The sequence below is a fragment of the Rhipicephalus sanguineus genome, chromosome 1 (genome assembly GCF_013339695.2).
Source record: "Rhipicephalus sanguineus isolate Rsan-2018 chromosome 1, BIME_Rsan_1.4, whole genome shotgun sequence".
NCBI lineage: Eukaryota > Metazoa > Arthropoda > Arachnida > Ixodida > Ixodidae > Rhipicephalus > Rhipicephalus sanguineus.
Window position 1 is genome coordinate 106,822,183 of NC_051176.1, and position 24,312 is coordinate 106,846,494.

Genomic DNA, 24,312 nt, shown 5'->3' on the forward strand with positions numbered 1-24,312 from the left:
AACTTGTCGTGCCTGTTATAAACACTCTGTATAACTTTTATAGAGTCAATAGAGAAATTACATTGCTTACGTTGTCCAAAATTATGTCACCTTTTGTTTAGGCGTGTGCTGCATTATGATACAGCACACGCCTAAGTACAGTACTCACGTATTCAAACGTGACGTCAATTTTCTTTTTTTTTTTTTTTTGTAGAATGACTTGTATGTGCAATTGCTCGAGATAACCACGTCATGTCGCGACGAATCTGGTCTCTAAAGATAATGTTGGCTCTGATCTACACGTTCGAGTCGAACTGAAGACGGTATATAAACGAAAACATGTGCATTACTTAGCCCTATTTCAATCCGTGAGTACTGTACATACATTCCTAAGCACAATGAAAGCGCGCCTTGTCTGCTACATGTTCCAAGGCCACGTGAGGCGAGCGACGAGCGGGCTGACGTGCGGCTGCCGCTACCGGCCCGTCAGAAGGCGCGCCGCTTCTTTGACGGTCCGATGACAAATCACCAAGCTAGGTGCCTGACTCCATGCTCACTGACGATTACGCAACAGGTATACGTGCGGGTGATAAACCTCAAAGAGAAGTCAGCCGTGCGCTGACGGTGCCTGTCACGCCAGTGGGGCACGTTTCCATTAAAACCCATACAATGAACCTCCGAAAAAGCGGAAGCGAGAGGAGCTATCTTCGATTGCCGACGAAAAGTGATGCGCCGCATGACTGAAAGGCAATCAGTGGAAAGACACCTGTCAACTCATCCGACGCCCACAGAGCGCCACCACCGGCAAGCGGTATACTCGGTCGAAAGCGAGAGTCTGCGTCGAGGCGCGTACTGAACTGCCATGTGCGCGACCACATGCACTCTGAGACCCGAGGATACAAGGGCAAAGAAAGATGGGCTACATTTTCCAAGAAATCGTCGTGCCAGAGACGTTATGTGGGTATATACGTGAGTATATGTATCAACGTTTTACACACGTCTGAACCGGTATAATTAATATGCCATTTACAGGGGGTCCGAGCTATAACGCCCGAAGTATTATTAGTTATCCAAGCGTTTCATGCGGGGGAAACGAGCTCTTATACTCTTTGAGGCGTCCAGTGTTTTTTGTATTGATCCTACTGAATTGGCTTAGTACGATTATGCCATAAACTTTTATTTAACATCATTACAGCGGACGTGTGAGCACTGCATTAGAACGCATTCATAGGCATATATTTTCAATTGACTGCGGTGCGCCATCTATCGCGTGGCTCTTTGTAGAATTCTTTTTTTATTAAAGATGCTAACCAAAAAGAAAAACCTAACCCTGCTTTCTGCCATCGGGCCGCAGAAGTCCTGTCCTAAATGACGCAGAGAACGATATGATTCGAAACGAAATAAGGCTCGCCCACTAACAGAGATCTTTCGGTCAACACGGAAATAAACACCCTGTGGAAAGAGGTTCTACCACCGATGCAGTTATGCAGCGCGCTTCGTTTCTTTGCCATGTTTGATAGCAATAGTGCTATCAAACAAAGAAGCTAGGTACGCTACATGGCCGAACTTGCAGTTGCCGTGCTTTGGCCGAGCGCTACATAAATAAAAGATCAGCATTCGTCCTTGTCTATTGGTATTTCAACAAGTTCTCGTTTAGAAACACAAAACCTCTGAAGGTGATTCGATAGAAAAACCGACCATTATGAAATATAAAGGCAGTCCCCTGCGAAGCAAATATTCGTTGTGTTTGTTAATGTGGGCATAACGAAATACGCGCATACCACCTATCAACTATGCTAATGAAAGCAATATGTAAATAACTGCAGAAATGTACACATTCAGGCTAGCTGAATCATTACTCCGGTACAGTCTAAAAAGGGCGAAGCTGCGCCGTTGCCTTTCCCTTTGTCTTGACGTGTTTTTTCCTTCATTGATTGTAGTAAAGTAAACTGCAATAAACTGCAGTTTAATTACTCAAACTGCAGTTTATTGTGCCGACAACACGATACGATAATGAGACACTCCGTAATCGACGACCACGAGAGGTTCGTTACCAATGCACCTTAATCTACGTGCACGGGCTTTCTTGCCTTTCGCAGCTCATCATAATGTTACCGAGGCGGAGAGTTGAACCCGCCACCACGCGTTTACCAGGGCAACGCCTTAGCCACTAAGTCATCATACATGCTTAAAGTTACGTGCAGCAATGAAGTCATGCCTGGCACAAGTGCTGTGACCCTCCCCGCACACACTGGGCACGGAAAAATATACAGCTGAAACTCGATCTAACGAAACCAGATTTTACGAAATTTCCGATCTAACAAAGAACTTTCCATTCCCCTTCAGGTACGCATAGGGTTCAATGTTGTTTTCAACCCGAATTAACGAAAATTACGTCGCACCAAACCCAATTTAACGAGGTTTATCGAAAATAAATGGGCGCTGCCGAGACTGCTATCAGATCAGTTGGGTGGGGGGGACACCGTCGAAAAGATGACCTTTCAGGCTTTTCTTGAGCATTGGGAACAGGAAGAAGTCTGCCGGGCTCACATCAGGCCTGTATCAGGGCTGGATCATCCCACATGTGAGCCCCAGAGGAAGACTAATCTCCAGTGTAGAATCATTTGACCGTAAGATTAAAGTAAACATTCACGCAGGTGTGTATCGTTCGTAGAGTTTTAACGGTTGTCTGGGCTTGTTCGTTCAGCCACAAGCCAAACTGTGGGTGAAATATTTTATCTCGATCTAAGTCAACTCTTACAAGAGAAATCATCGAGGCAGATGTCATCTCACGTGCGGGTCAGAATTGTATTAGCTGCCCCTCAGTAGTCTTGTGTGAAAAAGAGCTTACCTTGCAAATCAGTTCTGCGGAATCCCGCAAGGTGACGGAAGGTTTAAGAAAGGGAAAATAGACAGCCACCCATTTGTAGCACGAAACCTTTTGACTTCGTCCTACAAACGGGTGGTTGTCTATTTTTCCTTACTTAGAGCTTACCTTCCTCGATAAAAGTGCCAGGGCTATAGCGCTTTGAGAAGAATCTGTACGCAGGTGCGTTCGAGCTTGTTTGTCGAGTGTTCAGTTTAAATAGCTGTGCACAGGTAAAATAAGCATTGAAAGTCAGCGCTGCGCTTGTCTACTGTGTGCCTCTCTTCATCCCCATCGGTATCTCTGCTGTTACCCCTCAACTAACTGTTGTTATCGGTGTTGCTGTCTTTGTTTATTTACCTGTTTGTTTAATGTACTGTATTTTTTTTCTCCATATGCAATGACTTATGCTTTGTGGGCACCATGTCTTTCTCTCGTGCTGCTATGTAGTGAGTGATCTTGCTGTCTATTGTTATAATGTTCACGTAATGTACTCATAATATAGAAGTGCTGCTTTTTACTCGCTCTCTTTCAAGCACAATACAGTTTCGCTGTTGTGCTCTTTCAAGTACAACAGCAAAACTCGCTCGTGCTTGAAATAAATGTCATGAACTGGAAACGGAAAGAGTCAGCGCGGCTAGGAGGTGAAACTGTAGACATCCAATTAGTAGGACTTGAGTTCGAGTCTACTCCGCGCAATTCGCTGTTTTTTTTTTCTTCATATTTTAGAAACTTACCGCAAAGCATTTTGGTGCTTCTTCCATGCATGCCGACGCTAGAGGCAGATATCCAAATTATAGAAGAGTGAACTAATGAATCACAGATAGTGCTGTAACAGCGGACAGAAGCGTATTTAGGGTTTCAGTAACGTTTTCTGGCAGGCATAGTCTATAAGTATGACAGCACAAACACGTAACAAGAGAGCAATGACACAGGACAGAGTGCCAACTTCAACGAAGTTGAATTCAGCACTCTGTCCTGTTCTCAGTTTTCTTGTCACGTGTTTGTGATGTCGTACCTATTAAGTGTGGAGGGTGCCATTTGGGAAAACACTCACTGAAGTATATGAAGCAATTCAAGCAACTTTCGTATGGGTAGGTTGGCTAACTAAGACATCATATTTCAAAGGTGTAGAGATTAAGTTACGGACACAAAAAACGCCCATAAGGGTACACATTTTTTTAGTGTGTACTTATCAATGGGTGGCAGTAATATTGCTGTCATAAACGCGTTTATCTTCAGGTACTTGTAACAAGAACGTTAGCTGCCAGAAACAAGTTAGTTTTTTTTTTTTTTTTTTATAATAGAGAAAGCTCCACAAATAACTCACTACGTTTACTATTCCCCCCTATGCGCGTTATGATGTGCTCTGAAATATTTTTTTCAGTTAAAACTGAATATAATTATATTGCCAGGGGACAGCCTTTCGATATAGCCGTGTAGAAATGGTCGAAATGATTTGGCAAACCGCACCAAACATTCTAGACTGCAAGATATAGTATGAGTGAAAGGTTGCATTCTGGCTCTATGTTTCCGCTAGAATGACTATTCCTTAGGGCTGCACTGAAGTTAGACAACAATTAATGTCCCCTATGCTTTCCTTGTCCTAATTGGCTGTTGGATTAATTTGGTTGAGTCTAACAAAGAAACAATCCCCTCGAAAAAATTCTCTTCTTTAGTTCAAATAAAAGACGTATAACTCATGTGATACTGTGGAAGACTTAAGCGGTGCAGAGGGCCAACTACTGTGCAAGCCTTTCGCGGCTACCGTCGACCACGTGCAAACGTTCATTATTTCGTGAAAAACGGGTCTTCGCAGTAACCGCTCGGTCTGTGATGAGTCATAGATACGTGACAGCAGAAATCGAAGGACCGTGCACCACGAGGTAAGATGACTCACGCGACACGAGAGTCTCCCCTTTATCAGTGCTCAGTGGAGCGAACGTATGCGGGAGCCTGTTGTCGGCAGGATCCATGTTTCGGATGGATCGCCACAAGAGTGAAGGTGCATGCATTTTTCTTCCAAGGTGCCTTCCTCTTCACACCTATAAGGCAACCGCATAGCCCCCATTGTCGCTGCCCCTCGCCTCAACCATCGCCCGGTGTGGCTTTCATTGTTTGTTTCGGGGAGAAGGTGCTTCGCTGAACGAAACACGAGGGAGCGCCACGCGGTGTATGCGCGTCACAAAAAAAAAAAAAAAACGACAGTTTTACGTCTAGGCACACAACGCGACAGAGCAAACTGCTTCGGTCCCGACAGGAACAGCAGCCACGAACGTCGGATCCGCCATGTCGCCAGATGAGAACATGACCACCACGTCGGGTTCCCCACCGAAAACGACCGTGGTGCTGGCGGTACTGGTCACCGCTCTTCTCGCAAGGATCGTCGTGGCCGTGGCCAGGTGGATGCGCATGTACTGGTACCTGCGCAACGTGCCCCATCCCGAGCAACGGTGGCCGTTCTCCCTCGTCATCGACATGTGGCAGAGCCTGTCCAAAATGGACCCGAATCTGGAAGTGACAGCAAGTAAGGAAACAAAAACGGGCCGGAGAACGCGTCAAGTTGAGGAGCCCGCCGATGCAATTTGACGCGTTCTCCGGTGATGGTGCGCTGGACGCACATAACATCGCGCGAGTGTGACACCTGTGATTTCTGACGAGAACCCTTAAATGCAGTGCATAAGTTTTCACTCATTCCAAGAACCGTATTAAGTACATTGTACTTAACTTTAGTGTGTCATATTGATGAGTGGGTTTTCATTTCGTGAACAATTTGTGCGAAGAACATCTGCTCTGGTGAGTGTACGTAGGACACTGCCCAGAATAAATTACAGCGCAACCAGGCAAGACGCAACTGCCTTTTTTTAACTCGCTTTCGACATCGCTTCCCTTCTATCCATTGTGAATTGTACAACGCGATACAGTCGAGCAGTAATAATGTCTGAGGCACGAAAGCCACGCAGAAAAATATCCCAACACGTTCATTCACTATACAGGATGCCCGAGATAACTCTAACCAGAGTTTAAAAATATGCCGACGCACTCTACGACGACGCGACCAAATTTATGTTGCGGAATATAGCATAGAGTAAGTCACACTATTTTTTATATTCCGCTTAACTGCTTAATAAGGTAAGATTCACTGACCAACTTTTGAAGCAACGAAGCTGGGCAAGAAGTTCTAACGAGAAAGTTGCCTAATTCAGCAGAACGTTAAAGATAGTGTGACTTACTGCGTTCAATAGTCAGACATATGCATTTGGTCGCGTCGTGATAGAGCGCGTTGGCATATTTTTAAACTGTGGCTAGTGTTAGATGGGGCATCCTGTTTAAAGAGTTAAATCCTATTTCTTTGGGTCATTCGCGTAATTAGAGTTCCGGGGTGATATTTACAAGATCCTTCTTTTGTAAGTGCTATTTGCTGTTGGCTGGCTGCCTTCGCTAATGGTATGCCAAGCGTAAAGATTGGATGAAGTTCAGTCTTATGAACAAATCTAGGGTAAAAGATTATGAATAATTCCGCCACTTATCGTTGCGCCTGCCACATACCTTAAAGCTATCAAAAAAGGTGGTTATATGTTTCTCATTAATTCCAACTTTTCCATTAACACCAACTATTCATATTCAAGCTGCAAGTAATTATTGTAGCAGTTTGAATGTCGGTGGTCCATCTTCATCCAGTCAATTCGTTCAGTACTTTTTCTCGTACCAAGCACGACGGTGAAATACCGACGTATAGAGGGTTTCACTGTTTACTAACACAGGCCCTGGACCGCTTCCGGTTTCCTGCGCTGGCGTAGGCTAGTAGGATTGGCGGGGAACAAAAGCCTTGGCGAGTAGCCCGTAGAGTTTCAACACTTTTCTCCCTGTGTCTAGCAAAATATTTGAATTAAATATTCTTCTAAGCTACACACAACACTAAAAGAGTTAGTCTTTAACTATAAGCGCCTTTCTTTATGTGAAACTGGAAAAAGAGTATTCTCTTACTCTGACAAATCTTAAACAAACGCTTTACGCTTCGGTGTTGCAGAACAGTAAATGAGGTGACCGGAAGTTTCTTGGGGTACACCACGTGCTCCTGCTATCGCAATCTTGAAACCGTCTATAGTGGGACGCGTTCCATGCATGCCCTATGTCAGCTCAACAAGCTGCTGCAGGGCACACGACACGAACCGCATATACTGCACATCTTTTTATAAAATGGTTACTTCATGTTTAACAGTCGTCCAACGACAGATGGCTGACCCGTCTGTCTGACCCGTTTATGTACCCTGAGTCACCACAGCGCCGAACACGTTCTTTCTTTTTGCATGTTTGTCTACATTGTTCTGCGCGGTAAATCATGAGTAAGCCGAGGATTCAGCAAACACACAACCTCATTATTTTGTCTGCCACACCCGCAGGAAAAAAAGAGCAGTCACGCGTGCTGCTACGTGGCAGATGAGAAGACGAGCGTAGCATGCCATCTCACACCGGCCACCTGCGGGTCAAAACAGCATTACTGATCGCTGCTTCGGTAGAGAACAAGGACCTGAAATAGCAAAACAAACTCAGTAAACTATTACTTCAAAAATATTCATTATTTAACTAATTATTAACTATTTCTACTGAGAAAGTTTATTATTACTCGCGCAAACGAAGCTATAACTTGCATGCATTTAGCTAAGGATCACCGCAGAAGATAAAAATATACACATGTAAATGTCATAAATTTACTTAAAACAGCAAAATTGCATTCAATATCCATTTCTAGTTGCATGTCCGCCGCGATTGCGTAATGGTTACGGTGCTCGGCTGCTGACCCGAAGGTCGCGGGTTCGATCTCAGCCGCGGAGGTCACATTTCGATGGAGGCGAGATGCTAGAGACCCGTGTACTGTGCGACAGCAGTGCACGTTACTGAACACCAAACGGTCAAAATTTCCGGAGGACTCCGCTACGGCATACCTCATAATCATATCGTGGTTTTGGCACGTTAAACCCCAGATATCATTTCTAGATGCTGCTCGCGATGCGGCTCAACGAGGTATACACCGTGAGTTCCGCTGCGCGCTCCCTCGTTGATCAATTTGTGACGCTGTGTTCTGATAAAAGGGCCCTTCAACACTTTTCCAAGTAATCATCGAATGACTTAAGTAGTTTATTGCCTCACTAATCAACTGCCGCAAAAATTGTTCCGATCCGTCAAGTACGAGCGGAGCTGCAGGGATTTGTCCCACGCTTTAAGCGCTTTAAAGCTCTTAAAGAGGCACTAAAGAGCAAAACGATTTTTCTAATATTAGCAAAGTACTCTTTCACGATACCAAAAACCCCACGCTTGCTGCGAGAAGACGCTTAGTAAGCGAGAAAACGCGCAAAAACAAAATGCGGGTGGCGACGCCACCTTGAAGTTTCCGCACCATTCGGCGTGACGTCACATGTTTTGACGGCGCCTATCTAGGGACAACGTAGTTCCTAATCGGTAAAAAAGGAAGTACATTGTCCTCTGAGGGGGCCATAGACTTAGCTTACCACGTTTGGGGTAATTTTGTTGAGCCAATGGCGCCAAAATGCGATACATACGCTTTGAAATCCGTGACGTCACGCGGGCATATTTCGGCACGAAATTTAAAAATGAAACTTTGTACTTGATTTTCTCCTCTATTAATAAACCTATGATGGCGAAATTAACGACATTAGAGTTCTCAGAGCACAATTTATCGATCTAAACCGGTTCATTGTTTCTCTTTAGTGTCCCTTCGGAAGGAGATGAAATTCTCTCTCCTTTCGTACCAGCGAGGAGGCTGAAAGCTACACAGGGGGAGATGGCAAGTGGGCAAGAAGCTACGTCCGTTCGTCAGCGCGCGTCATAACCTTGAGCACTCTCTTTTCTTGCTTCTTTTTCTTTGAACACGCGGCTTACTTCCAGCGTCATCGCGAGCAGGCTGGTGTAATTCTGTACTTTGTGTAATTCTAGCACTATAGTGTGCAGTGCGGGCACGTGGCGGCCTCCCGCGGCGGCCGCGGTAACTATGCAGCTCGCCATGCTCCAATTAGCCAATGACCGTGGACTTCGTGTATACGACGCCGTCCTTTTGGATTATGCCATCATTTGTCGAGAGAAGAGTGAGAGATTTCTAGCTGATTTTAAAAATAATTTTATTCATGTTTGGCTCACATGTTCTCAGAAACCTCGACTACCCAGCGGCGGTGTTTTCTCACAATGCTCAAAATGTGTGGATCATCTCCACGCTGTTTCGTATGAAGCGGGCGCAGGTTACGTGCTTAAAAGCTCAATATTTGCTTAGCATGCTCTCGCAACTCGACAATTCCCCTCCGTTCTGCCCCGTTTAGTACACGTTATAGAAAGCCGTAAGCAATCAGAGTTACTTGCTTCAAAGTGTCATTGATTACGCTGACGAATTACCGCTACAAGAAAGCAATTAAGGAATGAATGAAAAGTAATTTATTGTTTGTTCGTTTCCTTCCGCATAGCGTTTCTGTTTCTTTTACTAAGGGCAAATGCAGTAAACATAACGAGCTAGCCCGGATATATCATTACGCGTGTTCAGCATCCCTTCACAACCCTGTACATTTGCATTAACAATTGCTATTCAGCATGTTTATTGGTCATTCTTACTCGTTTCTTCTTGAAAACAACAGCAGCCCCGTTAAACGCTTGTTCGATGTGTACACTGGCGGGAGTGGTAGTGTTGCAACATACGTACGAACACCTCGCCTGCAAGAATGTAGCTACATCGCCACCATTCTTGCATCAGTGTCCGCTCTTTGCTAATACTCGAAGAAGAGCTCCCGGTCGGTTCCATGGAAAGCTCAATGGGCCATTGATATCAGCGATGGCTCAGGTAGTCGACTAACATGTGGCAGAGCGTTAAAATTTGGAAACAGCAGAGCGCCCGTATTTGCACGCTCGTGGCAGGACCAATACCTGTCAACTTAAGTTCTCATACATGGTTTCCCTGGCATCTGCTTTTGGGAATTTAAATGTGGCGTCACCAATTGTCTCTCACCTTTAAGTTCCTATCTCGCATAGCAGTCATCCCTGTTGAGTAGTTTTACGCATAAACATTGTCTCCATTAGTTCGCTGTCCTCGTAAGCAGTGCCTACTCTGGCAGAAGTACACCGTGGGGCCACGCTGTTCGTGTTCGCCATGCATGTTATTTGCCCAACGTATGAAGCATGAAACAAGAAAACAAGATAGAGAAACTTCCCATCTTTCTTGTCGCCGGGCTTTATGCCCCGCACTTTACACCAAGAAGGGCCATGTGTAGCATAAAGCTAAACGCCAACATTCCCAAGTATACAAGTGCAGCTGTTAGTGTCATTTGCCCTTCAAGGACTGCCCTTCTCATTAGCCCATATTTGATTTTGATGTCGGATTGCTTATGCGCAGCATTCTTTGAATATGTGCATAACTCCGCCTTTAGTAATTACCTTCGTTTCATTTCTGTGTCGTTCTCCTCTCCCCCCCCCCTTTTTTTTTACGGTTGCCAAAAGACCTGTCATGCCACTTATGCCCAAGCATTTCAATCTTAAAGGGAACATAAATAACCCCTCGGGTATGATGAGAAAACAGATCCTGCGGAAAAGCAGACACTGCTATCAATAGGTCAGCCAAATCTTGCAGTCGTGCGTAACAAGGACAGTTTAGAAGCGGAGCGCGAAGTTGCCACTTTCTCAGGCGCCGTCTATTCATGCAGAGGTCTGTGCTCACTCTCTTCAGAGCGGCCGGCGCTTGGTGTTTGACGTCAGAACAGCAGACAGCATGCTATTGGCCAATAGCCGACAAAAATCAAGAGCGGCGTTTGGATTAGATGCGCTTCTTGCCACAGGGCGCCGCCAAGTGACGGTGCCGCGCTCCGTATAGTGTGCTAACCAGGCCCGTAGCCAGGAATTTTTTCAGGGGGGGGGGGGCACTTGCTGAAAACCTTGACTATTTGAGAAAAAACACCCATTTTTATTATTTAGTTTTGGTAAAAACACCTACTTCACCAAAATTTCGTGGGGGGAGGGAGCCCTCCCCCCCCTAGCTACGGGCCTGGTGCTAACATTACACAGTAGCCACACTCGCGCACACGGATCACAGTGGGAGAGCATTTTGTCGCAGAGCATTGCAATATTGTTCATGTGCTGCCATATAAACTTTTTTTTCTATAGCCAAGACAGACCCGAAATGAAAAGTTCGATTCAGAATGAGCCAAACACTAATGTTACATATGTAAAAGTGTCAAATGCAGCATTTACACCCGAATATCTACTAATAATAATATCTGGGGTTTTACGTCCCAAAACCACGATATGATTATGAGAGACGCCGTAGTGGAGGGCTCCGGTAATTTCGACCATCTTGTGTTCTTTAACGTGCACCTATATCTGAGTACACGGGCCTCTACCATTTCGCCTCCATCGAAATGCGACCGCCGCGGCCGGGATCGGGAATATCTACTATAATAGGTTACCCAAATGCAATGCAGTGCAACACACCGACAAAAAACAATGGTTGACGTAGCTCGGCCATGTTGTCAGTAGCAAACAATTGCGTTTTTATATATTTTCCTTGAAATGTATTTGGCTCTCTTAGACAAAAAAACATAATAATGCTCATTTGCTTTCCATTAAGGGAACCTACGCCGACATGAATTACCTTCCTTGAGGCCCTGTTTTTTTATGTATCTACAGGCTGTTTCACACTTAGAGGAAAGCTCGGAGCGCATTACAATATTCTCTGAGTTCTCATTTAGCCTAAGCGTGAGACAGCCTGTACATGGCAAATCGGCGTGGTATTTCACGGTGGCAAATAAGCTTACAAGGCCAGTAAACAACCCCGAGGTCCAAAATTTGTGATGAAGAGATAACTACGCACTTGTACGATGTGACCACGCTGCCACAAGAATTCTGCGAATACGTGCTGTTATAAGGAGGTTACAGGGGACAGAACAAACCTTTCGGGTCCGCTTCGGCTGGTTTCGGGTTCTTGCTTGGCCTCCTTATCATTCCCGCCACGGAGCGAGGTAAGCATAGCTTGGGCTCCGTGTTTTCGGATAAATCTGAAAAAAAAAAAAAATCCGATAAACACTCGCCTGCAAAATTTTTGACAATTCGAATTCATCCGAAAAACTCCGATTTTAACACACTTTATGACCCTGTTTCGTGTTCTAAGCGTGTTCTAAACGGTGATTGATACATCGGCCGGTTTGGCCCATATATACACCTCAGTAGACCACACCCATCGCGCAGGAAATGGGACCAACAACCAATTTTTATGGTACCTGTATTCTTCAGCGCTACGAAAGGCTTACCGGTCAGAGTGTGTAATCACGGTATGTATAACGCCGAAAATGCCGTCAACCATTTATAACAAAGATTTTGCTATCTGCAGCGACTGTGAAGTCGTATACACACGACACATGCTGCAAACAGTGAGAGGTCAGCGCGACAGCGGTTCCTGTTCGCGCGCGGTGGTTAGCTGCGCATGCTTGCATGCACAAGCAGCACAGAATAGAGCGAGGATGAATATTAATATATGCACTATAATATTGAGCACTAAGTATTATGCGCATGAAAGCATCAGACTACGTACAGCAAAGTGAACGACTCCATAATCAAGCCTCAAGGCGCGACATACCGGTGTTTTGATACATTTACAGGCCATTTAAAAATATAAATCTTACTCAAATCGCGAAAAGGATGCTTGCTTTTGTCACTATAATTCACGGTATTTCCATTTCCACCAAGATCTAATCACGTGTTATGGTCACTTGTCGGACCCTTTAACAAAGGGCTTGTTGGCACAAAGCTAGAGAAGTCAACGTGTGCGTATATAGGGCGCCCGGGAGCGCGAGACGACATCAGGATATTGGCCGCGAGATCGAGCGGAGTCGCCGCCTGGCGGCTACTGGCTGAAGCGCGCCTAGTGTGGATTGCTCCCTGCGTCGTCTGCTAGCCACGTCGTGTTTGCATGTGCGCGTACGTCCTGCACATTCTCAAAGGGCGGCTTGTTCTGTTATGTTAGCGCGATTTTAACTGCTCGTACGTATCCCTAACAATGTGTACAGAAGTAAATGGGCTTGCTGGGCTGCATGCGCATTGTAATAAGATCAGCGAGTGCGACTTTCGAGAGGGCTGTGTATTGGTGTCGTACCCTTCGTTCGCCAGAATCATTTCAGTGCTGATGCCGCTTTCTGGTTCAAGCACATCGTAAAGTGCGCTTGGCATAGTCCCAAACATGATGAGGAGCATTAAATTCTGTGTTAATGCAGCGTTTTAGCGACTCGGTGGTAAACAAAAACGAGGCTCATGCTTTTTCGCGTTGCTGTTAGGTGTATAACTGCGGCACAGTAGTTCATGATGACCTTTAGTTTCGCTTAAGATGTCCTTTTATTTTACGGTCGTGGTCCCGCTAAAGCGAAATATTTCTATCGAGTGAAGCCTGAGACTTTAGTACTCAAGCTGGCCCTAAAAAAAAACAGACAATGGAATGACACGGCAGTGATAAAACGGTGTTGCCGCGCACAATTTGAACTTGCGGCGAAATTTATGCAGAAACACCCATTTTAGGTACGCTTTGGTATTTGGTAGGTATTTGGTATTTGGTAGGTACGCTTTGGATTTAGGTACGCTTTGAAAAACCCAGATGTTTTAAATTAATCCCGACGGCGTGCCTTACATTTTTGTCGTATGTCACGCGAAACATCATCCTTTTTTTACATTATCTTGAGCGTTTGTGTGGAGTTGTTATAAATTGATGGAAGGCAGCGGACATTAGTTCAAGGAAAAAAAGACCCTTATTCCATAAAATAACCGGACCTTTGTTGCATCACTGTCGTGCACGTAATCAATGGATGAAAACTCTATGCTAAACACTCTTCCATGCGTATGCGTACTCGCGCGAACAGTACTATTGAACTCATATTGCACAGGAATATGGGCAGGTATACAAATGAAGAAGAAGTAAACACTTAAGTAGTTCAGGCGTGCTACAGCAGTGCGTAGTACACAGAACGCAGGGTAAACACTAGGGGTGTGCGAATATTCGAGTTTCGCATTCGAATCGAATAGTACCCAATCGAATAATTCGATTCGGCTTTCGAATAGCTAGTATTCGAAGTTTCGAATAATTCGACAGGGCGAATATCTAAAACGCGACAAAAGCCAATGGTGCAACTTGTTTAGGGTGGGGTGGCAAAAACTAACGCTAACATTGTTGCAGTAGGCCTTTCGTTAAAACTTTCGCTGACATCTTGGTTCAAAAGCGAGCGCATCGTGATCTTAAAAGGAATCATGTCGTTTCCGCACGTAGAAAAACAAATGACAAAACTGTCAAGCCCTTCACAACTTCGTTTCCGAAAGGAAGGCGCGGACTTTTGCGTAGTTCGGTTGCCTATGCCGCAGGCTCCGTAAAACGACCTTACTTAGGCCTGCAAAACGCTGTCATTACCTTCACATGTAAAAATTTGTTCACGCTTGGCAGTCGCCACTGCCGCAGTGAACCACTCGTTCAGAAATTTCTATTGCTTCGGCACGCAGTGAAAACGCTGCTGTGAACGGGCGCCCGACACTTTTTGGGCCCGGAGCACCCATGGCAATGAAGCCCAACATTACCGTTGTCAGATGAACCGTATTGCGCGACAATGGGAAAAAAAACTAGCCACTCTACCCCCCTCTTTTAGTCGTTAGGAGGTTTGGAGTGGAGCTACTGACTGGAATGGCGGCTCTTCTGTCAACATGCAGCGCGCCTATAAAAGCTGAAACAAAAGCCACTCTCGAACAAATGCCTAATAAAGCTGTCGGCACGCCGTAGCGTCCCTGATTTTTCCTTTGTCTTGCAGTAACTGGTCGTACACGTTTCGTGTACATATGCTATTCGACATTCGATTCGATATTCGATATCTTTGGCCATTATTCGGCACTATTCGATTCGAATTCGATTCGAGGTGAAATTCCACTATTCGCACACCCCTAGTAAACACGTACAGAGTAAACAACAAAAAACGTCGTATGGTGCGTAAGCGCAGACTGTCACCCAGGGCGAGCATACCTTTCATCGGCAGATTGCGCTTCTCTCACTAGTAATAGTAACGTCGGATGATCTTTGTGCATCGATTCAACAATGAAGAGCGTATATATTACCAGTAAGCTGCAATCAACGCATTTTATTCGCCGTCAATCGGCTCGAACAGCTCACAACGAAGCGCCGCTGTGTGCATTTGTATACGCGCCGCCGACCGCCTCTCCACACTAACGCGGCGACGGTGCTGCCTCCTATAGGTCGTTCTCGCCGCGAATACGCTCCCCTGGCGTACTGAGGCGCGCCAGCCGACATCGGATATACGGACCTCGTATATACAACAAGCGTTAAGGTTGCAATACGCACAAACGCAGGTGTTTTGTATTGAAGTACCTGTACTTGTGTGTATGCAGGGTGTTTCAGCTAAAAAGCACCAAGTATTAAAAATATTAAACATAGGTGCTACGCGCTTCCAATTAGCGCAGTATTGTTCTGAGCCATATATATAGAGCACGTCAGAATATTTCTTCCAATCCGCCAAGCTCGGTAATTAACAAAGATTGCTTAATGAGCTTTTTAAATAGTAACTCTAGAGAGAAGTTTTCAATACAAAAGTTGTAGTGCTTGTTCAGAAACATCCAATTTTTAAAATCTATGCTAAGATAACGCCCCTGCTTAATTTTTTCCCGGCCTTTCTTTAAAGCACGCGAATTTTTTAAAAAATACCACGTGACTGCCGCCTAACGCGCGGCGCTTTTAGTGCCCTCAAATGTAAGTTGAACGAATTATCAAAGGCTGCTCCGCGCACGAAGGTCGATTGAGCAGGCTACCGGTGACTGCGATGGGCGCTAAATGATGATAGGAGCGTACCGTCTAAAGAAAAAAAAGTCTACGAAAGAGCGGGCGCCACGTGTGAGTGAATCTCTTATCTCGGTCCTTCACGCTGTAACCTTCACCCCTTACAATGCGTTTCTTCATTGGTGCAAAAAAAAAAGAAAAAGAATGCCTACCCTGCATCAAATGCTGCCTACGATCTCATGTGACATTTTCTCCGTGGCAGCCGCTTTTTCGTTGAAGAATTTTTTGTTGTTGTTGTTGAAACGGTATGCTCATTTTGTCGCTTAACGTCCATCGCGGTCACCGATAGCCTGTTCCATCGATCTGCGTGCGCGAAGCAGCCTTTGATAATTCGTTTAACTTACACTTGAGGGCACTGAAAGCGCCGCGCGTTTGGCGGCAGTCACATGGTTTTTTTTTTTTTTTTAAATTCGCGCGCTTTAAAGAAAGGCCGGCAAAAAAATTAAGCAGGGGAGTTATCTTAACATAGATTTTAAAATTCGATGTTCCTGGTTAAACGCTACAACTTTTGTATTGAAAACTTTTGTCTAGAGTTACTATTTAAACAGTTCATTAGGCAATCTTTGTTAATTGCCGAGCTTGGCGGATTGAAAAAATATGCTGACGTGCTCTATATGGCTCAGAACAATACAGGACTAATCGTACACACGTAGCGCTCATGCTTAAATTTTTAACACTTGGTGCCCACCCCCGCTGCGGGCCTGACCCTACCGTGCGCCACATGACGGCAAACCATATGTCATTGGTTTCAATCAGCTGCGGTTAACCACCGTTTTTTTTATATATTTGGTTCTCGTTACGTGAAACACCTTATATATACGAGTATTATCAGTTTTTAAACCGGATCGTAGGGTGGGCATGCTGACATATTATGGGCAAGTTTCTTAGCTGTGCCTACATGTACGATCTTTCAAAAAACAATGTCGCCTGCTGATGTCATTTCTTCGATGTACTTTATACACAGAAATATTCAACTATTTCACTGGAATGTTCAAGACAATATACGACCAGGAAGTCACAGTCGCTTACTACGGTCCACAGCCCTTCCTGATCGCTACGACGCCAAAATCAATCGAAGTAAGTATAGCCTGCGGTGATGTTTTTTTTTTTTAATCCTTCTGTCATTGACAATGGCAACAATACAAGCGTAAGAAATGTTTGTCTTTTCCAGTCCATTCTCACCAATGGCCAGAACTTGAACAAGGCGTTTCTCTACGAGATGATGAAACCGTGGATTGGAAATGGCATACTGATGATGTAAGTGTATCTATCCACTTTCCTAGTTTTTCTTACACTTCCACGCATGCTCTCATTTTTCCCGTCCCCTGCAAAGCGTCTCGACTGTAATGCTAGTCACATTTTAGCCCCAGCAGGTTTTCAGCGGCGTTAAAGTTTCTGCTCACTGCCTTTTTATAACGAAGAAGCAAAAGAAGCATTTAGGAGAAGAGAAGAAAATAATCAGTTAAGGCTTTCTTTCTTCATAGTGCCTACTACTGCGCTTATACTACTTGAAGCCCTTGTTCAGGCCGCAGTAAATAAAACAACTGAACCTATTTTTACGGATTAATGTCGGAATTGACACTTCAGACCCATCAAATTCCGTCTTACCGTCCGGTTCTTCTTTTTCGCCCTCCATTTTCTAAGGTGCTTACGTTACATCCACTATTGTCTCATTATTACTTAAGAAGTGCTTGCCCGAAAACTCACTCAGACAGTGTATGTTGTGGGACAGAGGAGAAGAGGAAAAAAGTCGGAAACGCAGGATATTTGAAAAGGACGTGTCCGGTCGGCTACCGTACATTTGGGGAGGGGTAAAGACAGATAAAAAAAAAGAAAGGGAAGAAAAATAGTAAAGAGGCAGCCAGTGTTAACACACTCGCAGGAGGATGTTCGCTAACAGTCTCAAGCGTTTGTATTGGGCGCGAGGCCCACCACTGGAAAAGCTGGTGCCACCGTCCGCGTGACGTGTTTGGCAGGATCAGCGGCAGCCTCGTCTGCTACGGGAGCATCAGCACGCCGCTAAAAACGAAATTTTAGAATGCCACCTGCGCTGTATAATTCTGATTAAAAGGGGAGGTTTTCCCGCTTCGGCTGTGCGCTTCGCAATACTTGAAACCACTGCAGTATGCAGTCGCTGTCTTTGAAGGCGTCTTTTTTTTTTTTTTTTTGATATGATATATAAGGAGATGTTGGCGCACAATTATGGCGCCGGCTACTCCTTAGCCCTGGAGTGAAACTTGAACACATATCTTAAAGTAAAACATACAAGGCAGTTCATGTAAAATAGAACACTCGGCCAGTACTCGGCCAGTACTCGGTGGCCAGTGCAGGACGGACGCAACGGAGCCCGGTGTCAGCCTTCACATGCGTCCCCAGGGTAATAAGCTGCGCGCAGCTTGGATTGTGAAACTTAGAAATGGTGAACCAGCATCAGCTGCAGCAAGCACGTGTAGTCAGCACTTCCGCGAGGAAGATTTCTGCCCCGGCGTGGGGCTGCGATGTTCAGCGAGTAGCAGGAAGCGCTCAATGAGACGCTCGCCCGTGCACTCTGGCCGGCTAATGTGGCCTTTCTCGCGTAAGCTGGCCCATATGTTGCCCACCTTCATATCGATCCCAAAATTAGGTTCACTCCGAAATTAAAGTTGGCCCATCCCAACATTATTTGTTTTCTACACGGAGCCATATGCATATATTTTTGTCGAAAAGGTATCGCGCCTATTGCCTCATAGACACGATTTCACCACCAAAATTACTGGAAAACGTGTCAAAGAATGTTGCGCAATAAAGCTTTCTTTTACGGTCTCTACACCTCGTTTTTAACTGCTTTGTAGCCACTTGCTGCAGTAACTTCTCTGTTTTTCACTGTGATTCCTAACTCATGCGGGTCCTTATCTACTTCCCGTTTGGAGAACTAGTCCAGCGAGCGTTGTTGTGATGTTTGTTCGCCTTCGCGTCGCACGATTCCACATGTTTCAACTCGTTGACTGCTTCTCCATCTCACAGCAGTCACGAAGCCTACGGTCTTAAGCTTTGGTTTTGATGCTATGGATAGTGGCAAGTTCACTGGAATGAAAAGGGAGCGGTAGGAATCATGTTAAAAAAAAATGGCCGCGTATCTGCGTGCTTCGCTGCAAATGTCGTGTAAAGACGATAGAAGAGGCCTTCTTGGCCTTCTCAAAACTAAAGTTTTTCAACACCAACCCATGGCATTCGTACAGTGCAATACAGAACCGAAACCGAAACACAACAATGAGCTCGTGCGAAGGGCACGGAGGAAGGCAAATTTCAGCGCAGTCGCATTTTCAGCTTTGTTGAAACAGCGCTCACTAGACGACGACGAAGTAAGAGAAGGCACAGGACAGGCAGCGCCTGTCCTGTGCCTTCTTTTACTTCGTCGTCGTCTAGTGAGCGCTGTTTCAACAAAGATGAACGCATACCAACTCGCTCAAGCTTCCATTCTTATGCATTTTCAGCGCAGCTTAAGAAACTAGGGTCCTTAAAATTACGTATGTATGCATTTTCTATTAAAGGAACACGCCACCTAATACTTACCTAGTGATGTTGCACCTCAGATATGCATGATATTTACCTTTTGATCGACAACGTTCACAAGTATGAACAGCCGTACCAGTTCAAGACGGCTGGCCCTTGGGCAAGTGGTTCAACTTTGGCCGAGCGGATGAATCGAGGGACGTGCCGACAAACAGAAAGACAGACAGAAAGACAGACCAAAATTTCTGCGTTTAAGTTCCCCATGAAAGACTATCGTCTTTAAAAGAAGGCTCGGCATATGCTCACGTTTATCTTAGCCCCAACCAATGAATGTAATGGATTTTTTCAGTCCATTAATTCATTTTTTTAATCCAGAGAAGCAGCGGGCAATTGCTCGCTGAGGAGATCTACAGTGCGACGCCACTTGAGAAATAATGGTAATGAAACGTGCAAGAACTCATACGAAAAAAAAATATTTCTGACGGCGCGCACAAGTCAACGTAGGCGCCCCTTTCCTTAAATTTTTCAAGAAATTATTTTCCAGAAGCTTTTATAACGTCCACGCAAGAACGGCTACTTGTGTATACAGTGATAAAGGTTCATATATGCCGAGGCCGCGCGATCGCTTCATTGCGGCTTCATTCTGGTGTGACCAATTTGTTTATACAGACATGCAAATAGTTCATCCTCAGGCATTCCTTCATTTCATGCAAGGAGCTTCCTTAGGGATACCCCATCTCGGTGACCACGCACAACGTGCGTTCACCGTACGTACTCTGTAAACAGATAACGCCTCTGAACAATTCGGTGCTTTCTTTTTGTCCGAGATTATTATTTGTATTGTACAAACTTCCCTTGTTGCGAAAGTATTCACAGAACTGTCCAGGAGCGCTTCCGCGTGGTGCTTTCGTAGAGCGCCGACACCCAAACGTATGAGGATGCGCCGGCGGTTATCCTACCAAACACGCAAGAGAGGCGCGTCCGATAGAGCGCGACTCCGTAACTCCTCTCCCCCAACAGTCTATATAGTCGCCTTCAAGGAGCTCAGCAGGGCTTTTGTGGCATTATCTTCATGCATGCAAGAATGCTTAGGTCAATATCCAACACGTTTACTTTGAGAATGGTCTGTCAACGAAGAAAGGAGGACGTCGCTGAGCATCGAAGTACGGGTATTGTCATAGGAAGCGCTCCGCTGTCACGCGACGCCAGCTAGAATTGAGTAGTAGGAAATTGTATGCGAATGGATAGGAAATAAGCTCGTAAGTTAACGACAAGCGTTAAGCGACGCGATAAAATTCTTGCGCAACCTAAGAGTCCGCGTCGTAGGCGACGTGAAAGTCATTGTTATGGAACATTCAATGAAGCCATATCGCTGGAAACACAGGGACCCAAGGAAGAGAACTGGACGTGATATACAGGACCATATAGAAGTGCTGCCTTGGTACAAGGCATCCTTCAACGTTTCCCTCAGAATACTTCACTTTTTCTTGATTAGTGGAGAGGGCCTTTTTTTCGTATGATTCGTAGTGATTGTGGGATTCTTTTGAGTGAAGTTTGACGCAGCACTGGCTGCCTAGGTTGTTTATGCACACGCCACTCATGTGTCGCAGTCTCACGTACATGTGGCATAAGAAATGCCCCAGAATGTAGGGTGAAGCGACATGATGAAAGTGACCAACGTTTGCCCGTGAAAGAGTGCAATCACTCCCGAAGAATATCGTAACAGATATTGCCCAGTCAGGAAATTTGCAATATGCGCGTTGTGTCGGTAGTTGCCTTGACCGAAAAAGTTTGCATTGGAATAGAAGCAATGACGGTTATAAATGACGCGCCTTGTTCTGGCTTGGTCACGCGGTACTGTGAGCTCAGACTTTGATCGGTCTCGCTACGTTTCCTATTGTTGCACAAGGTAAGTACATAGAGCGACCGGATGTTCGACGGCTTTGCCAGGACATTCCGCTGATTGAGTCGGACGCCTTTTATCTCATATTGTATGACAGCTTCGACTTGTGCCGAGATGACTTGTCCATTTACGTTACTCAAGTTATTCAAAGAATCGGCGGGAACAGTATAGTGCAACGTGGAGGACCACAGGTGACCATGGATTCGCATGCTAGGCAAGACGGGCCAAGCGTCCTCCTTTTCGCCTTGCGTTTCACCGCAGGGACATAACCATCGCTACTCGTAGATTAATATCAGTGCTATTACTAGTGTTAGCTATCCTTTCGGACGTTCCTTACGGCCTCCACCGTAGACAATAACAAGTCACGACTGCGAAAAATGGCGTCCGCATCGGTCGCCGCACGCAGAAGAGCGAATACTTCCGTCAGAAAATTCGCAAGAGAGACAGAATGGTATCCTACGGAATTAAAACTTGGGTAAGAATGTTCTGCCCTTTATATGCTGACGGGAAGAGACCGGGGACACAATAAGTGACAAATACGCGTGAATGTGCTGACAAAAGAGCTTAGTTACGTCAAGCAATTTTCGTTGTTTTTCCCCATTAGGACATAGTTTTTCCCCTGATCGTACACAGCCTATATAGGCAACACAAGATCGATGTTTTCTTCTGTGGTTGACATGTATTCATTTCCTGTGGCTTGTAGTGTCCTGTCCTCCGCTTTCTGAAGTGCGGGTTGTTTTTAGGGGTGGTAGTTTGGGCTACTTGGTGTAGTATTATTAACGGAAGGTGTGAAGCGCTAAAAGGACGACCTGGACAAAGGCGGACAAACGACAGGCGCTTACTTGCAACTGAGGGTTATTGCGAAAACGCACAAAAAAAATACATGAGGGGAACGGTGCCGAAGGCCAGGATGACAGTGACAACTCATCAAAAGATAAAAGAACAGAGATCAAGAAAACAGCAAGAGTGGACACAGTAGTAGGATTACGGTGGCCACCGCTTGCGCGCAGCAGTGCCTTCTAAAAATATTAATTCTTTCGCGCAGAGGGTCACAGACGGCTTGCTCACGCAGGAACCTCCCTCCCGTTTCATCTGCGCTGCTATCACGATGACGCGGGAGCGGTCGTCCCGGTGGCAGGCAGCCACACGCACTGCAATGGATCGCTAAAAAAGTTCAGGAGGCCTCTGTTGTCATGCAACGCAGGGACGAGCGCACCCGCGTCATCGTGGAAGCTGCGCAGATGAAAACGGGAGGGAAGTTCTTGCGTGAGCAAGCCGTTTGTGACCCTCAGCGCAAAACAATGTTTTTGGAAGGCACTAGTCCGCGCATGCGGTGGCCACCATAATCTTTCTGCTGTGTCTAAGCTTGCTGTTCTATAACCTCCGGTTTTTTTAGGTTTTGATAAGTTGCCACTGTCAGTCGTTGCACATGTTGATTCTGGCCTTCGGCGCCGTTCCCCTCATGTATATATTATTCGTGTGTTTTCGCAATAAACCTCAGTTGCAAGTGAGCGTCTGTCGTTTGTCCGCCTTCGTCCACGTCGTCCTTTTAGCGCTTCACCCCTTCGGTAATAATTACCTTACGTTCCACGGAGTATATTACGTGAATGTTTGACTCGGCGCCTTCAAGAAGACCATTGCATTTGTGAAAACGTAGGAAGACAAGCACTGCAAATAAAATAAAAGATTTCTTTTGGGTGTCTGTTGCTTATGCTATATCGATCGCAGTGAAAAGAGCAAGTGGCGAAGCCGACGCAAGGTGCTTACTCCAGCCTTTCACTTCCGAGTACTGGATGACTACGCGCCCATCATGAATCGCAGAGCCCGAGAAATGATCAGCAGGCTTGACACGATGGGAACGGACTTCTTCGATGTGCTACCCGTTGTACGTTTCGTGGCGTTCGGCATACTGTTCGGTAAGTAACATGTTTGACTATGACTTTCTGTTTTAACACTAAAGCGTTTTATGCCGGGGTCCACCACGGCTCCCCTGACGTATTTCCGTCACGGACATGACGTTGTACAATATACACCAACAGATGGCAAAAAAACCTAGAAGAAAAAGTTCTGTCGCCGGGAGTCGAGCCTATGACCTCTCGCTCCGCAAGGCGCGGCGCGAACCGACTCGGCCACAGACGGCACGTTCTTCAGCATACTAACGGCAAGCTATTTATATGCCCCATTTACCGTTGGCTGCACTCAGAGATCGGTGGCACTTCAGCGTGTCTTCGTTATCACTAGCGAGATGGCGCGAAGGGCTCGAAGGGCGCGCTTTAAAGGTCGTCGCCCCGCGCGTTGCGATGCGCGTGCGCGCGCCTCCATAGGGCATGGTCGCTCATGCGCGCGCGCCTCTCTCGTTGGGGGGTGGTTTTTACGTCGTGCGCTCTCACCGCAAGTTTGCGTTGAAGTTACAGAGAGCACGAAGATCACTTCGCTCACTGCAGCGGCCGCTTTTGAGAAAGGAGCGCGCTGCTCACACACAAAGAAGTTACTATTATGACCTTAGAAAGACCTTATGACCTTATGACCAAAGAAGTTACTATTATCATCCTGTGTATACTTGTGCGTTCGTTTCGCGTGTCCTCCTGTGTGTTTGAGCAGCGCGCTTTAACTGTTCGAGCTATGACAGTTGTTAGTTCGCGCTCATCCTGTGTATGTTCTTTCCGTGCGTCCTTTTTGCTCGAGCAGCGCGTTGCGAGTTTCGAGCTGCTTGCTGTTCTTTGCATGACATTATAATATGTTGCTATAGCATTCATTCCTTCGCCCTTGTACCGAAACAATGCACAATAAACGTTCAACGACGTCTGTGAAGACACGTTTCACTTTTGTGTTATACCGATTCCTATGACAAAGGCATCAGCCATTTTTTTGCAGTAATTATTGCTCTATGCTGACATCGATGTCTAGAAACATACATAAACATTAAGTTTCGCCCGAAAGGCGAGGCACTGATAGTGGTAGCAATGAATTAGACGGTTATAAATAACAAGTTTCACAGTCTTTATCTATACTGCAGTAAACATTCTCTCACTAACCAACGAACGTGGTGTCATTGCGCGAAAATGCATAACCGAACACTCACTCGATCACCGCTAACAATAGCTCTTACAACACTGGCATCGTGAAAGCATGAACAGATGTGAGCGAACGCATCACGTTGCCCCTCGTTTCTTTGACATAACGAGAGCTCAAACATTAAGCGCGCGG

The 24,312-nt window shown here is 45.7% G+C and overlaps 1 protein-coding gene and 1 long non-coding RNA gene across 4 annotated transcripts in view; one reads left to right on the plus strand and one right to left on the minus strand.

Moving 5' to 3' along the window:
* Positions 1 to 664: 664 nt before the first annotated feature.
* LOC119395138 (cytochrome P450 4V2) overlaps positions 665 to 24,312 on the plus strand; it is a 65,640-nt gene continuing 41,992 nt past the window's right edge. The window contains exons 1-5 of one of the 2 annotated variants that reach the window (XM_037662428.2): positions 665 to 948; positions 5,106 to 5,372; positions 16,675 to 16,787; positions 16,882 to 16,967; positions 22,834 to 23,021. In XM_037662428.2, coding sequence (XP_037518356.1) covers positions 894 to 948; positions 5,106 to 5,372; positions 16,675 to 16,787; positions 16,882 to 16,967; positions 22,834 to 23,021 — 709 coding nt within the window. In that variant the 5' untranslated portion in view covers positions 665 to 893. The remainder of the gene's footprint in view (positions 949 to 5,105; positions 5,373 to 16,674; positions 16,788 to 16,881; positions 16,968 to 22,833; positions 23,022 to 24,312) is intronic. The other variant, XM_049415523.1, reaches the window with a different exon arrangement.
* Positions 7,204 to 24,312, minus strand: part of LOC119395159 (uncharacterized) — a 62,589-nt gene continuing 45,480 nt past the window's right edge. For both annotated transcript variants that reach the window (XR_007416055.1, XR_005184208.2), the window contains 2 exons: positions 11,788 to 11,892; positions 7,204 to 7,376 (listed from right to left, as the gene is read on the minus strand). This is a non-coding gene — a long non-coding RNA (uncharacterized LOC119395159). The remainder of the gene's footprint in view (positions 7,377 to 11,787; positions 11,893 to 24,312) is intronic.